The following is a 17089-nucleotide window of genomic DNA, read 5'->3' as shown; positions in this document are numbered from 1 at the left end:
TCAGCCCCATTCCCTGACCAAGGTAGTATAGAGCCCTGCATGTGAGCACAGGCTCTGGAGCGCATCTGCCACTCACCAGCTGTGTGACCTAGGCACACAGTTCCTCAGTTTCCTCATCTGTAAAATGAGGATAATACAATAATAGCACCTACCACATCACGTTCTTATGTGGATTACCTGAAACATTTAGAATGCTACCTGGCACATAGTAAGTTTACTGAATGTATGTATTACTTTTATTAAGTTAGATTCCTCCCAGTTACCTCATAGAGTCCCTTTTCTTCCTAGTACACCATAATCAAATTAATTATTTGCGTATCAGTTTAATGTCTTCCCCCACCACTGTATAGTAAACTCATTGAGGACGGGGGCCATGTTTGTTTGGCTAACCTTTGTGAATCTAATATCTAGCACCGCCCAGCACTTAACAGACAACATAATAGACATTCGCATCAATGTGTTGAGTGAGTAGGTCGGTGGGTGAATGAGTGAATAAAAAAATGAATGAATGCCAAAAAGTAAAATAAATTATGGTTTATCCACAAAATAGAATATCATGTAGCTATTAAATATAAATAGATCCTGTAGTAGAAATGTGTTTATATTCATTATGAAGTAAAATAATCAAAGCAGTATGTGAGATATGAGACAATTTTTATAAATTTGTGAGTGAAGACGTGTGGATGGATAGAAGTGCTAGTTCTCTTGGGCTGGTGAGATTATGGTATTTACATTGAACTGAAAAATGGATATGTGATGGGTTTTTGTTTTTTTCCCCAAAAAAGTATAGTGCTAAATGCCCTTTAACTTGTTTTTATTTCACAGTAAGTACTGCCCAGCTGGTTGTCTGCTTCCTTTTGCTGAGATATCTGGAACAATCCCTCATGGATATAGAGATGTAAGTTAGATATAGACTTGTGTTAAATTTGTGATAGGACTTTATTTTTTATAAACTTTAGAATGAGTAACTGTGTGCCTATCTTTATTTTGATTTTTTCCCCTAGGAGTTATTCCTTTTTAGTAATATGTTACGTTTTATTATTTTTCTTGTAAAAATTTGTTCTGTGTTATGGCATCAATAATCTATTCCATGTTGATTGATTATACTGCCCAGATCAATTAATTTACTGAAGACATGTAAGTGTCTTATTTATGAATTACCAAAAGAAAATAAAATTAATCTTTTCTTTTTCCCTTCCTCAAGTCCTCACCATTGTGCATGGCTGGTGTGCATGCAGGAGTTGTGTCAAACACTTTAGGTGGCCAAATCAGTGTTGTAATTAGTAAAGGTATCCCGTACTATGAAAGTTCTTTGGCTAACAACGTCACATCTGTAGTGTAAGTATATATGCAATTTATAATAAGCATGCTGGACAGGGATGAAATAGAGACTCACACTTCAGTAATATCACAGTTAATGGTGTTAATGAAAAACCATTTGTGTGGTAAGCACTCACATTTGTGTGTGCTCCATGCCTGAATGTATTGAAGAGTACAGACAAGGTCATATACCTTGGCTTGTTCTTTATCAAAAGGTAGTCATTTGAAAGCATGATTTTTTGTTTCCTGTTTTTTAAGTGTTGAAAATACCTGGAGTAGGAGTCTAGAGGTTTGTTGTCAAATCCCTACTTCTCTTAAAGATCTGAAGGCATAACTACTCTGTTCCTTATGTGACTCAAAATGAATTGAGGATAATTGAAATACTTTGAATGTAAATTAAATTTGAACATAAATCAAAGGTAGTATTATTATGAATCTCCTCTCATCCCAAGGGAATATTTTCAGAATGTATTTTCGTGGTATCTGTGATATTCTATTGTTTTACAAAATTTAGACTAGGTATCAAAAGCGGAAGTCGAAACATTAAATAGAAATGCAGTACTCCTGCCCTGTTTTTATAAATCTTGCCTTTTAGATATGTACAGGCCTACAGACAGTACGAAGCCTAATTGAAACCGACTATAGAGGTCCTGGGCCAGTTTTCATTCAGAAGACAGGAGCATGATCTATGCCCAGGGTACTTGAAAGCAGGGGTCAGCAAACTTTTTTTGTAAATGACCTGCTAGCAAATATTTTAGGCCTTTATGGGCCATATGTCTCTGTCACTTATCTTTTTTCATTTTATTTACAGCTCTTTAACTATATAAAAACCATTTTTGGCTCACTGGCCGTACAAAACAGGCCGTACATGGGCTGTCATTTGCCCATCGCCAATATAGAGTCAACTACTTTTTCTTCTTTTGCTTTCTTCTAGATGCTTTTATGCAGATCCTTTTATTCATTTTCCCTGTTCTACCTTTAGAAAGATTTTTTCTCCTTGAATTTTCTCTTTTATACTTTAAAAAAAATAAGGACAGGTTGCATCCACTTGTAATGTTTTGAATATCGTGCTGAAGGCAGGAGCATACACTAATGGTTTTATCCCTCCAAGTTTCTTAGAGGCTTTTGACCTGTCTTATGGTGACCTAGTCACTTGTCCCACCCTTCCATTCTCCCAGGGCAGCTCTTCTGTCCTATTACTTTGAAATCCAAATGCAGTGGTGCGTTGTAACACTGAAACTTGTTCTTCATAGACATGTTGATGTCCTGTAACAAATGTAGTCTCTTAATAGCAGCCAGCTTTTCTTCTGTTTACCCCAGGGAATTGGAGCCTCCTTGTCTGAGCATTACACCTTTCATTGTACCTTCACCAGAAGTAATTGCTACTGAAAAGTTTTAGGAGTCAATTTATTTCATGAAAAAAATAAAATAAGTATATATGCAAGGTTATGTGGATACATGTGCATAATCATGTATGAAACTAGGAACTAGATACTTGTAGAGAAAGTTGTTTATGCTAATTTCAGAAGTTCTGCTTAGAAATGAGACTTTTTTTGCTAGGAACAGTATCAGTTGTCTAATATGTAGCCAGAGAATATTCTTAGTTCTTTATACAGTAAAATAAAAACAAAAAACGTTTAAGACAAATATGGGAAAGTCATGTGTTATGTGAGTGTCACCAAAAATACCTTTCTTTTTCAGGGGACACTTATCTACAAGTCTTTTTACATTTAAAACAAGTGGTAAGCCTTTCATGGACTTCATTAACTTATAATTTGTATAGTAGCTTAAATTTTTTGAACACTGTTAGGAATTGTGCCCTTTTTTTGCACTTTCTCATTTAGTTGTCACAATAATACTATGAAGTACAATGGGTATTTAATATAATGAGTGAAATAAACTGAAGGTTATTAATAGGGAAATCGTGTAAGCTAGGAAAGCTTCTTAGAAAGGTGATTTTTAGAACTTGTCTAAAGAAGTAATTAATTCATTTGACTGAAAATATTTATCGAGTGCCTTCTTTTGTTTGTCAGATACTATTCTGGTGCTAGGAAAACAACGGTGAGCAGAATAAAGAAAATTCTGCTTTCCTAGAGCTTACATTCTGGCAGTGAGAGATTGACAGTATACAGTGAATAAGTCAATTATTTACAATGTATTGTTTATAATAATACAAAGGAAAGACTGGTGGAGTCAGGACAGGCCTCGTGGAGAATGTGATATCTAAGCAAACACTTGAAGGAAGGAACTAAGGGCATGAGTCACCCTCTGACCAGGGAGTGTGTCTAGGGAGAGGGTAATGTATCTCCATTAAACTAATTATTATTTCTTGTGAATAAATATGTATATTTCCTGATAAGACACAAAGACATAGATCTAAGAAATACTTGCCTAGTTTTGAAATTTCTCTATTATAATGTGTTAATAGCATAGTGTACGTTAATTAAACGTACAATAGAAAGTTTTCAGTGAGCAAGTTTATGTAGATTTTGAATTTATATCTGGAAACCAAGTTTCTTTCTGTTTTGTTTTAGGTTGTTATGGAACACTGGGGATGGAATCTGGCGTGATTGCCGATCCTCAAATAACAGCATCATCTGTGCTGGAGTGGACAGACCACACAGGGCAAGAAAACAGCTGGAAACCTGAGAAGGCCAGGCTGAAGAAACTGGGACCTCCTTGGGCTGCTTTTGCCACTGATGAATATCAGTGGTTACAAATAGATCTGAACAAGGAGAAGAAGATAACAGGTTAAGAGACATGATTTTCTAGAGCAATTTGTAATATTGATTTTATCTGGAAACCTGGTGACATCTAAGGTTTTTATAGAAAATTAAGTCACTGTAAATTTAATTATGTGGTTTTAAGTTTTCTTTGCTGGTGTTAATACTACTGAAGATGGTTTTATAAAAACATGACAGGAGAGGACTTGATTCTTATTAGCTTTTCTATTTCATTGTAGTAAGATTCTTTTAAGGTAGTGTTTCAGTAAAGTGATCTTGAAATGTCTGAAATAACCATCCCTTATAGTCATTAAGAGAAATTTATGTTCAAGGCATCCACATTAAGTGCTATAAATAACATTCCACATGTGCTGAATATAAATTTAACTATTTAGATCAACTTGGCAAATGGTCAGAACGATTGGTTGGGATTGGTTTTGTTAAGGATTTATTTTGCTTTGGCACTGAAAATAATACCCATAATTATCTTCAATCTGTTTCCCAGGAATTCATTCTTACTTGGTAGACGAAATATATTTTACAACGATATGAGCACAAGCTGCTAAAATATAAAATACAGTGGTCCTTTCCTTATGTCTGGGCATAATTCTTCTTGTCTCTACAAGGGAACAAAGCCAAGGATTTAGTCACTATTATAATGAAACCTTGCACTCTTAGATATAGTAATGTGTTATATGCAAAAAGGTTTGAGCAGTGCATCTTAGTTGCTTATGTTCGAATGGTGAACAGACTTTAAGGATCAGACTGTGCACTAATGAAAGCACCTCTCCATTCCCTAGGCATTATAACCACTGGCTCTACCTTGGTGGAACATAATTACTATGTGTCAGCCTACAGAATTCTATACAGTGATGATGGGCAGAGATGGACCGTGTACAGAGAGCCTGGTGTGGAGCAGGATAAGGTAAAAAGATTAACAAGGTATTTTTTTAAAACAGTTTTTTAAATGGGCCTTTGCCAAAAGTCACAGAAGCTCTCCTATATGATATAAAAGTTAGTATCATTGGGTCTTATTCTGCCCTCTTCTGGTTATTTTAGGTAGTTTTAGTTATTGGCCTTAACCGTCTAACCATGGTTAGAAAATTCCCAGTGATTCTAGGTCCCTTTTGATGATTTTTTTTTTCCCCACTACATTTTTAAGTGATTTTTTTCACCACATTTTTAACTCAATTTTTTTAGATGCTATATTAAGAAATTCTAAAAAGGAACTTACAATTTCTTGTCTTTAAAAAGCTTTTCTTATCAATCCACAGAATGATGGAGAACCTAATTTGTTCCCAGTTTTCTATGCTGTAGGAAAGGGCTAAAAGCAAAAGTGCATTAAATTGTAGGATATTATAGACTTAAAAGATGATTGCAAGATCACCTCACCAACTTAGAAAACTTCAATATTTTTCTACCTAAAGAATTTCCTTAACTTCTGTGGTCATTATGAAATTGTTGTTTTAGCTAGCAAAACATGACAGTGCTGAAATGTGCCAGATCAGATAATAAGGGTTTGAGAGTAGGCAACGGTGACACTCATCTAGATGTTTATCACTTTCACCTGGGTTCTTGGGCCTTGATCCACCACAAGGATCTCGTAACTAGGAGAGTCCCCATCTCCAATGAAGGTAGATTCCTTTCATGTAGAATCGAAATTATGGGCACATATTTTTAATAAAACTTCTCCATGAGTTTTGGTTCAATTGTATGATACTATCAGTTCTCTATCATGTATAAGATTTGCTAATATATCTTCAATTGCTACTTTTCTCATCTCTCTGTTCAAAAAACTGCAGGGGCTCCTTATAATCTTTCATATGGATCTAAACTCTTCTGCTGTTATTCAAGGTCTTCTTTCCTCTCTTCTACTTGGTATCACATGAACTTCATCTTTGGTGAGCCTCTACCCATTGAAGCAAATAACAGTATTGTTTCCATATATATCTTCTCCTTAATGCCCCCAGACTTGACTAACTTTTTACATTTAGCACATTCATATGTATTTATATAATATTTATTATATTTATGGACTATAGTTAATTTTTTGAAATTATGAGAATTATCCATGTATATATTATAAAAACATCTAACATCAAATTATTTTCTGAAAAAGACTTGTTTGTTTAATTTGAAATATAATCTCACTGGGTTTAGAATTCTAGGTTGACAGTTCTTTATTTCAATACTTTAAATATGCTTGTTGGTACATTGTTTTCTGGTTTGCACTGTTTTCAGTGAGAATTCTATCATTCTTACTGTTTTTCCTCAGTATGTAATGTCTTTTTTTTCCCTTGGCTACTTTCAAGATTTTCTTTTTATCATTTGTTTTAAGCAATTTGATTATAATATGCTTTGTGTAGTATTCTTCATGTTTCTTCTGCTTGGGCTATTTTGAGCTTCTTGGATCTGTGGGTTACAGTCTGCATCAAATTTGAAAAATTGTAGGCCATTTTTTTCTTCAAATACATCACCTCCTCAGTTCTAATTACATGAATATTATGACTCTTGAAGATGTCTCACGGTTCACTGATGCTCTGTTCATTTTTTTTTAAATCTTCCTTTCTGTTCTTATTTGGAAATTTTCTATTGTTTTGTCTTCAAGTTCACTAATCTTCTACATTATCTAATCTGCTATATTACTCCTATCCAGTATATTTTTATCTCCAGTATTGTATTTTTCTCCTCTAGATCTTCAGTTTTAGACTTGTAAAATTTCTTTCATGTCTTTCCGTAACATGCTCATGCTTTTGTTTACCTCTGTATCATATGGAGTATATAGTAACGCTTTTAATGCCCTTATCTAGTAATTCTATGTACTAAAGTGTCATATCTGGATTATTTTATATTGATTGATATGGGCCATATTTTACATGTCTGGTAATTTTTTATTGGTTGCCAGACATTGTTTTTTGCTGGATTTCAGTTTTTATTATTATTCTTTTAAACGTTTTTGAGCCTCATTCTGGGACATATGTTACTTGGAAATCATTATCTTTTCAGGGATTGCATTTTAGTTTTCTTAGGCAAGACCTGAGCAGCCTTTTGTGCTAATTTTTCCTCAGTACTGAGACAAAATTGTTCTAAGTCCTCAACCCAACATCCCATGTGTTATGAAGTTTCTCCATTCTAGCTGTTGGCAATGTGAGCTGTTCTCAGCTCTGTGTAGCTCTGAGAATTATTCTCCTGGCTCCTTTCCCCATCTATTGATAGTTTCTTTACATGCAGGTGAAGATTTAAGGGGAAACTCCCTACAGACCCTAGATGTCTCTCTGTAGTTCTCTTCACTCCTATACCCTACAAATTCTAGCTGCCTTGGCCTCTCTATCTCTGAGCTCTATCTCCTCAATTCAGTGAGATTACCAGACTCTCTCCAGGCAATATTGGGACAATAGAAGGGCTCACCTCATTTGTTTCCTTTTTTTCAGGAATTATTGCCCTATGCTGTCCAGTGTCTGGAAAACCATTGTTTCATATATTTTATCTGATTTTTCAAATATTTAAGGCAGAAGGGTAAATCCAGACCGTGTTAGTTTATCATAGATAGAAGTCGAAGTCATTGCATTGAATGATATGAAATAACAATCTTTTACCTCTCTTAAGTTTGTCCATCTGCTCCCTCATCTACCCGCAACTCAAGTATAATTGATGTGTTCATTTTCACACATTCTCCAAGTATGCAAGAGCATACAAATACACATGGAGACAGCTTTTGGTTTTGTTTTCAGAAAATGGGAATATATATACAACTTGTTTTCATAATCTATTACTTTTAATAGTATGCCATGTTTGTATTTGGTAACATCAATAAAATTTAAGTTCCTTGAGAGTGGAAACTTTGATTTCCATTTTCCTGTCACGACACCTTGCAAACCTCCATATACCTAGGGATTCATAATAAATGCACGTAGGTTAAATATAGCAAATCTTTTTTACTTAGTTTTATCAAACCTTCCTCCGTTAAGTTTTTATAAAAACAAAGCAGCAGGATGGAGTAAGATCTCAGGGATAGTTTTTATGTCCTAAATGGTTTTTTATTATTATTCCTATTCCTCTAATATAATAGACTAAATAATTGCTTTTACTTTATTTCAGCATAATATCCGAGGAAATAATGGAAGCTTACTAGTGTGGAAACTACTGTAACTCCAAATAAACCTCTTAGAAAATGAAGGATATTAACATGTCTTGGAAGTTTATAGTCTAATTGCATATGAATCAGCCAAGAAGAAAATAGCTATAGTAGTTGAGATAGTCACTTGAAATCATTTGGAAATGACTTGATGGAGAAAGTAAACGTTTACTTGCTCTCACCTTAACTGATAAAAAATAAACCACTTTGATTTTAGGTAGGTGTTCATTTATTATAGAAACTACCTAGGTGGTTTGGCCTGAGAGAACAAAGAGAGGGCTTTTTTTTTTGCTTAGCGGAGCCCTATGCATAGGTCAGAAGACACAGATTTAAATCAGTGCTCTATCTTTGGCTATGCCACCCACTTATATTCTATAAGCTTCAGTTTTCTGAGTTCTGCATATTTTATAGGGTTTATCATGACGAGCATCTGAATTAATTATATGAAAATGCTTTGTAAATAATTAAGAGCTGTTCCAGTTTAAGGTACTATCATATTTGCTTGAAATAGTTGAAGGAATGAGATAGTCACTTGAAATCATATTTTTACATAAGTATTATTCATATAATGCATTTGTTGCTGTTTAGTTGTGATCATTAAATTAAGCAGGGAACAGTGTCACTTTTCTGGTTTGAAAAGCAACAAGAAAACAAAACAGAATGTGGGAACTGTATTTATATAGTTTATCCAGTAGGTGGAGATATATATCTGTTATGTTTTAGTACATGTTCACTTTCAGTCTATTTTCTGAGAAAAAAATTATGAAAAGTACACAGTAAAGCATTTCCTGTAAGATCTCATGTTCAATTATGCTTTACTTTGAAAATAAAATTAATATATTTAAATATTGGTAATTCCATGGAACGAGAGTTGCTCATTTATTCATACACTATACTGTCTCATTGCAAATGAAACTTTCTTTCCAAATTGCCAAGTTAACATTCTTGTTGTGTTTATATCATCTTAAAATCACTTATATATTCCATATTTTCCTTTTATAAATTTCTTAATGAAGAATGTGCAGCGTCTTAATAGTTTTCCAAATTGTGATTTATTTTCTTAAAAATTAATTCTTATCGTCATACTTTGCAGATCTCATTTAAGGCCCAGAGCAAAAAAACAAAAACATGTTTCAGTGGAGCAATTTAGCCCTGGCCTCTGTTGATGTAAAGTACCAATTTTTTGTTGTTTTTTAAAGATATTTCAAGGAAACAAAGATTATCACCAGGATGTGCGTAATAACTTTTTGCCACCAATTATTGCACGTTTTATTAGAGTGAATCCTACCCAATGGCAGCACAAAATTGCAATGAAAGTGGAACTGCTTGGATGTCAGTTTATTCCTAAAGGTAAAGCAATAGTTTGTGTAAGACATGTTTTTTCACTGGACTAATTAAAAATGCAAGGTGCTGTTCTCAGAGAAAGTAATTAATAATAACATGAATGTTTAACCTCTAATTACAGTGTCTTCTTAAAGGATTTTTTAAAAAGAAATTGTTACTTTAAAAAGAAATTTAACTTTTATTAAAAAGTTAGAAATAGAATAGTCCCCAAAATTACAAATAGAAGAGAGAGCTTCATGAGATGATGTAATGAGATCACTTTCCAAATCTAGTCTCAATCTTAGTAATTTTTAATCAGGTCTCGTGTAATATAATATTTGTATCACATAAGCACTGATGATTATAATAGTAACTTCAGTCTAAGTGACTTTGGCTTTGAATAACATGAAAATGGAAATAACTTCTTCAATATTGTATAATATTTTAATACTTTATTATTGTATCTTTAAGAACTACCACAGTATCTGACGCATAGTGGGGCTTCTATAAATATATATTAAATGGTCTGCAGCCACGCTACCCTGAACAAACCCAATCCCGTCTGATCTTGGAAGCTAAGCAGGGTCGGGCCTGGTTAGTACTTAGATGGGAGACCACCTAGGAAGACCAGGTGCTATAGCGTAAAAAATTAAAAAAAAAAAGAGGGGGGAGGAGTATTGTAAGCTGACAAGGCCCTTGCAGTCTGTGAGGTCAACCAAGGGTTGCCTCACCTGAAAAAATATATATATATTTATTAAATGGATTGATGAGTAGTATATCAAATTTTGATGACACTTTTGTAACTTTAGAGTTCAATATATCTGCCTCCCCATTACTCTCCTTCCTGATTCCTTTCAATGTAACTATTTAAAAACTGAGAAATCTTAGTATATTTGTGCATTTAATGCAGAGTATATTTATCCTACTGATGTATTTCTCTCTGAGATTTAAAATTACTGTGCAGAATTCAATATTCTAGGAAATGTTAAAGATGTTTAAATGTTTAAAATTACCATTTTTAACTGGTTTTTATAAGCAAAATGTGTAAACTTTTCTAAACCATTTTTCAAGGTCGTCCTCCCAAACTTACTCAACCTCCACCACCTCGGAACAGCAATGACCTCAAAAACACTACAGCCCCTCCAAAAATAGCCAAAGGTATGCCTCCTTTAAATGTGAGAGTTTGATTTTCCCTAGATTTGTGGTGTAATTTTCCATAAATATGTTAAAAGTATTCTAAAGTAACTTTATTTTAATCATGTACCTGAAAGAATAAAGAGTTTTTTAAACTGTTTTCAAGGTCGTGCCCCAAAATTTACTCAACCACTACAACCTCGCAGTAGCAATGAATTTCCTGCACATACAGAGCAAACAACTGCCACTCCTGATATCAAAAACACTACTGTAACTCCAAGTGTAACCAAAGGTAGGCAAACCCAAACATTCACACCTGTTTTGTGGTAGTGTCTTATTTTGTTTTCAACTTAAGTTTTCAGGAACATATGTAGCTTTTAAATCCTCAGTTTCTTTTCCTTTAACTTATGTTTTTCTAAGTATAGCAGAAAATCTGATTTTCTTTCTTAGGAAACAAACTGACTGCGTTGTATTAAGTTCTGTTCTCTGGTGCCAGGTAGAATTCTTTAAATATTTAGAAATCGCTGCTGTATTCTAGGCCTCCTCTTGTGACTTGTTTCTGTACAGTTAAACATGTGGAGTCTCATGCCTAGAAATATTTTTAGGAATAACTAAAACCATAGCAAGAAACAAACCTTTTTTTCTTGATGATATATTAATTTGCTGAATAGCGAACTTGGTGGGGAAAAGGAAAAAAAAACAAGTTTTAGTGAAAATACTTTTTAAAAAATTCTCTGAATTAATGTAGTTGTAAAAAAACTTTAGTCTCTTTAAAAATGTTTATGATTGTTAAGTTTTCAGATTATAAGTGCATTAGTAGAATTTACTTTCAAATTTTGTTACTAGTGATAAGTAAGGTATTAACATATACAAAACATAGTTCCTTGATTTTTTAGTTGGGGAAATTATTTTTTTAATACAGGCAAAAAAGCATCAGTGTTCAAGAGGAATTAGTTTCAGTGTTGGCAAATGAATACAGCACACTCGTTTTCAAGACAGCACAGAGAAAACAATTCATTCACAGTAACTTATGGCACACAGAACTTTAATCATTCTCATTTTCTGAAAATTTGCCAGGATTCAGATAACTTCTTTCAACTTTACATGTGTCAATTTTTTTCCTATCTTCTAAAGTATTTCCAAACAGACTAGTTTCTTTCTTGTGATACAGGAAAATCCAGAGAGAAGCAAGAGTTCTCAGAGCCAAGAGATCTTAGTGTCCATAGAGAGCTGCTTACCACTTTGCAGAATGCATGTGTTTGGGCAGAATCCCAGTAGTGTGCCTAGATGGAAGAACAGTCATTTAAAAGTATCACTCATCTTAAAACCTGGTCATAGAATCTTAAAATCTCAAAACTAAAAGTGTCCTTAAAGCATTTTCTTCCAGAACCTATAAGCTTAAAAAGAATAGCAAAGACCGTACAAGTCTTTTTAATTGAAGAACTCTTGTCTTCTTTTCTCTGGGACAGTGATATATTGACTTTTTATTATTTTTCAAACCTAAGCAGATGTTTTAAAACTCCTGCAATCACACCGTATCCACCTGAACCCAATTGTTTTCTCTGCTTTCACATATTTTAGGGATAAAAAAAGCACATTTACTTTTCTGAATTCTTAGTGCTTTCTAGCCTGAGTCATGACTTCTGTTTTATGCACTTCTCCTTTCTCCATTTTATGTCTGGGCTGAAGTGATGCTGAGAAAAGTATGTCATGGTCAGATTTGTATCACTGTAACTTCCAGTTCCTCCCTCAGCAGGGCCTCAGCACCAGCTGGTATCCTGTTTCCCTGGTTGGCTCTTCTGTCTGTTCTCAATAGTGGCTTCAGCGTATTTTTCAAACCCTTGACCCGGAGATCTTCACTTACTCCCAGTTACCTCTTTAACTTCACAAAAAAAGTAGAAGCCATTAGAAGGAAACTCCCTTTTCATGGAATCTCACCTGCACCCTCTGTCCACTGCAATAAAAAAAGGGGGTTCCTTGTACTGCCCATAATCGATCACTTCACCTGAGCTCTAGTTCCCATCCATCCAGCTTCTCAGAGACCTCATGTTATTGCTTATTCTCTCCCTCCCCTGTATTGTCATCCTCTTTCTCTCTTTTGGATACAATTGTAAAGAGCAAATCATATGCTGTGGATCAGGTCTGACACAGTGTGTGGCACTTAACCCCCAGTAGATTCAGCAGTTGCTGCTATTATCCTCATGGCTAGGAGAGGGTTGACAGATGAAGGAAGAAACTAAAGTCCCAGATGCCCTTAGACAGAGCATTTTCCGTATCTGGGCCCAGGATTCTTTATTTGCAGAGTGAGATAAGGGGATCAAATGACCTCCTTCTCCCTGCAGGCTCCAGCATTGCACCAGTTTTTGCCATGTTGATACACAAAATGGCTTTCTATATTTAACACTCCTTTGTTACCCTCCTGTAAATCTTGTGCTGTCCTGTTGCAACATCATTCCATTTGCTGGGTAATATTTTACTGTAAGGAGGATACCATATGTATTTAATCCCTTTCATTGTTGGGCATTTGGATTATTTCCGGTTTTTCACTCTTTTGCAGATACAGAAGCAAGCCCCTTCAAAGATACATCTTCAAATGTTGTCTTAATTTTTTCCTAAGAATAAATTCTAGATGTGGAATTTCCAAAGAACCAGTTTTTATACATATTGCCCCAAAATGATACAGAAAGTATTAATATTTTCCCATAAAAATAACTGTTGCCTAATATCCTCTTCAGCAATTAGTTCTTTTAAATATTTGCCAATTTCCTAAGCCAGAAAGAGCATCTTATTTTTAAGCATCTTGTTCTAATTCTGTTTCTCTGATTACTAGTGAGGCTAACATGTTATCTACTCACTTGTTTTTTTTTAAAGTATTGTTCATTCATCTTGCCAATTTTTCTATCATTTGTTTTTGACTAGTGTATCCTGCAATACATTAATTATAGTAACCCTTTATCACATATGCAGAAAACATGTTTTCTCACTTTATCATTTGTCTTTCAGTCATTGTCTTGGTGATTTAAAAAGTTACTATGGAAAATTTTAAATGTGACACAAAGTTGGAGAAAATAGTGTGACAAACTTCCACATACCCATGAAAGCTTCTGTAGTTACCAACTCATGCCCAGTCTCCTTTCAAAAATAATGTTTGGTATTTTTTGAAATCAAAACCTTTGAATGCTAATATGGTTAATCTTCATTTTTTTCCCTCCACAATTTCTGCCTTTGATATATTTCAGATGTAGCCTTGGCCGCAGTCCTCATCCCTGTACTGGTCATGGTCCTCACCACTCTCATTCTCATATCGGTGTGTGCTTGGCATTGGAGAAACAGGTTAGTACGTAACTAGTTCACCTGATTGGTCCTAGAAGGGACGTTTCCACATGTGAAATAGAAACTAAATATAGAAGACCTACAGTTTATCTTTTTGAGAGGAAGAGTTAAGATAGTCATTAAAATAAAAATACATGTTTTTCCTTTACTGCCATAATAGATGAGTATGTTGTTATGCTGTCAGTTACCTTTATTGTATCAAATTCTGCAATGCACACTGGAATATACACATTAATAAAAACATAATAGGCATTTGGTAATACATACTGAAAGGATGAAACACAATTCATATCTCCAAGATGTTTAGCATTGACACAAAATAAGGAACTATAATAGAGTTTGTTGAGTTATTTATGAAGCATAAATGCAAAAACCATGAGAGTTATCTGAAATCTTTTCTTCAGGAAAAAATTATCCTCAAGATTGGCATGTTTTAAAAAGGAAGGAGTGGGATTTGGCTAGATGGTAGAAGGTGGAGAATGGCCCAGACTGAGGAAATTGCTTGAGCAAAGGCACAGAGATGTGAGATGTTGGCAGAATAGTGAGTCATCTAATGTGGGTTTGGCATGGGAGAGCACTGAGAATTAACTGGAGAAGTGCAGTCTAGGCCAGGATCAGGGAGAGAGAAATTTGAATTTTATTCTGTAGATGGGGAAATCATTAAAGAGTGTTAAGCACACAGGTGGCATTATCAGGTGATTGGAGAAAGGTAGTGGCAGAAGGTTTGAAGGGCAGATTGAAGAGGAGAGAGACCAGAAGAGGCAACAAGATGAATTAGGAAACTCCTAAGGCCGTGTAGGAACATAGCACAGCGATTCTAAGAAAGGGAGAGAAATGGATGGAGAGAGGTGTCCCAGTGGCATCAATGAGATGTATGACTAGCTCTCATGTCTAGGAAGTAGGAGGGATCTAGGATGATCTGAAGTTTCTGGCTTGTGCAGTTAGACCAGTAGAGATGTCTTGAGTTGAGGTAACAGCAGGAAGAATAGGTTTGGTGGAGCAAGAGAATGACTTCATTTGTTCATCCGTTCAACAAATATTTGAACTCCTACTCTGTGCCAAGTATTGGTGTGCTGGTGAATCCCAGAGAGAATGGGAGAGGATACAGTGCAGAAAACTGTCAGCCATGGTACCAACATGGATTCCAGTGGATTCCAGAGATTCTTGGTGTTGGGGAGGCTGTCTGAGTAGAGACCTAACAAGTTAACATGAGAGCAGTAAGGAAAGGAGGAGGGGAAAAGAGCTTTAGGAAAGTTCAGGGAAGAAAGTACAGGATGCTTCCAGAGTACTGGATAGCAACAATAGTAAGGATGAGAACAGCAGCAACAGCTGATTTTTACAGAAAATTAAATGCTGATTTTAGGTGTTACTCTAAATGCTTTTACATGTTTTAACTAATTTAATCCTTAACCTATGAAAAATGCACTGTTCTAAATCTCAAGTGAGACAACATAAATATTTAACTTACTTGAGGTCTCCTGGCTGGTACATGGCAGAGTGGCGTTTTGGAGCTGGCCGCAGACCCCATGCTCCTAACCACACTGCCTCTGAATGTATAGTCAGTCAGTACAGTCTAATCCACTATGGCTAAAGCACAGGGCATGGGGGTCAGGACTGGAGAGTAAAGTTGTTGAGAGGGAAGCAGGAAGCAACTTTGACTTCAATTTGTGATGGTGTGTAAGGAACCCTGTGACATTAAGACTCCCAAGAGGCAACTAAGATACATGTCTGTTCAGAACAAAAGGTCTGAGCTACAAAATTAAAGTTCCTTCTAAGTGTGGTAGTTGAAATCGCTAATGCCTGGCTTCATGACGAGGAGTAAAAGGAGAAGATGTCATTAAAGGGCTGTGGAAAACAGTGAGGAGAATAATAATAATAAAAAAATCTGCTACTTATTGAATCCTTAACCCATGCCAAGCACTGTGCTAATAAACCTTTGCATATAGTGAATAATCGAAGCTTTATCACTTGAGATTATAGGAAATCTTTGCTAATACAATCCTTGGTTAAAAATCATACCATTCAATTAATTGTCCTAGCCATATAGGGCATCTAGCTTCCATTTAGAAAATATTAATTTCCTTTTATTTCAAAGTCTTATGGTTAGAGGATTATCAAGGAGAAAAGTACTTAATTATTAAACCAGCATTTTATTATTTCTTTTACATTCCAGTTTTTTATTAACAGCTTCAGCACTTACCATCTCTTCCACAAATTTTTACTTTATACTTTTCTATGAAATAATGAAATATTATGTTTTAAATACAGCCAGACTGTATGTAGTATAGAATGAGAAGTTTTTTAATATCAATAATAGAAACATAGTCTCTTGGTGGTAGATAGTAATTCTTAATGGAGAGAAGGGAAATTTCTCCTGAGGAGGATATATCAGAATTCTGAGGGGTGGACTGGGGAGAATTTTCTTTGTTGTACACGTGGTTCTCACCTCCCGGGCCTGGAGAATCCTGTTTTTCTTCCCCCATCATTTGTCACTGTTAGTGGCAGAGTGGACTTATCCTGAGGTGTTTGGGGGGATTCAGTCTGTGCAATTCAGGGTGTGTGAAACTTGAAACTTCTCTGGGTTAAAGGACTGTGGGAGAAAAGCAGGAAGTTGGAAAAAATAAGCAATGTGGGGATTTTTGTTGCTATTGTTCTATGAACTTGGTGAATTGCTTGATTTGCGGAATTTGTATTTGAAATTAAATCAGACCTAACATGATTTCCCCATAGAAACCCACTTGTCAGGAATGGGTCTTTGATTTGATTCAGCCTTTTTATCTACAGACTGAGCCTTTTTTTATTCCATTCTTTCTTAGCAAGATAACTGTCTGAGGAGACAGTTTAATATTTCTTGAGAGTCCAAAATTTATGAGTTTCAACAAAGTCAAATGAAATAGAGGACTCCTCCAGGTAGATCAGCAAGTCAAATGTATACTCTTGACTAATTATTAACTTTGGTGTTTATCCTGCAGTATCAGAGCTGTCTTATTAGTGAATTCACTCTTATTTGCTAACTTTTTTTTTCTGTATTTTTCCAGAAAGAAAAAAACTGAAGGCACCTATGACTTACCTTACTGGGACCGGGCAGGTAACTCATGACTTTGCATCTCTTTCCATCAGC

At 35.0% G+C, this 17089-nt stretch overlaps 1 protein-coding gene and 1 pseudogene across 1 annotated transcript in view; both read left to right on the top strand.

The window, feature by feature from the left end:
• The window catches only part of DCBLD2 (discoidin, CUB and LCCL domain containing 2), a 77246-nt gene that overhangs the window by 50872 nt on the left and 9285 nt on the right, over positions 1-17089 (top strand). The window contains exons 5-14 of the mRNA XM_006916543.3: positions 826-898; positions 1205-1338; positions 3022-3062; positions 3855-4070; positions 4844-4968; positions 9378-9528; positions 10573-10659; positions 10802-10927; positions 13875-13968; positions 17007-17056. Of these exons, the coding sequence (XP_006916605.1) occupies positions 826-898; positions 1205-1338; positions 3022-3062; positions 3855-4070; positions 4844-4968; positions 9378-9528; positions 10573-10659; positions 10802-10927; positions 13875-13968; positions 17007-17056 (1097 nt within the window). The remainder of the gene's footprint in view (positions 1-825; positions 899-1204; positions 1339-3021; positions 3063-3854; positions 4071-4843; positions 4969-9377; positions 9529-10572; positions 10660-10801; positions 10928-13874; positions 13969-17006; positions 17057-17089) is intronic.
• On the top strand, positions 10026-10144 carry LOC112483592 (annotated as a pseudogene).

This window comes from Pteropus alecto, unplaced genomic scaffold (genome assembly GCF_000325575.1).
Source record: "Pteropus alecto unplaced genomic scaffold, ASM32557v1 scaffold164, whole genome shotgun sequence".
NCBI classification, from domain to species: Eukaryota; Metazoa; Chordata; class Mammalia; order Chiroptera; family Pteropodidae; genus Pteropus; species Pteropus alecto.
This window is presented reverse-complemented; position numbering and strand designations above follow the sequence as displayed.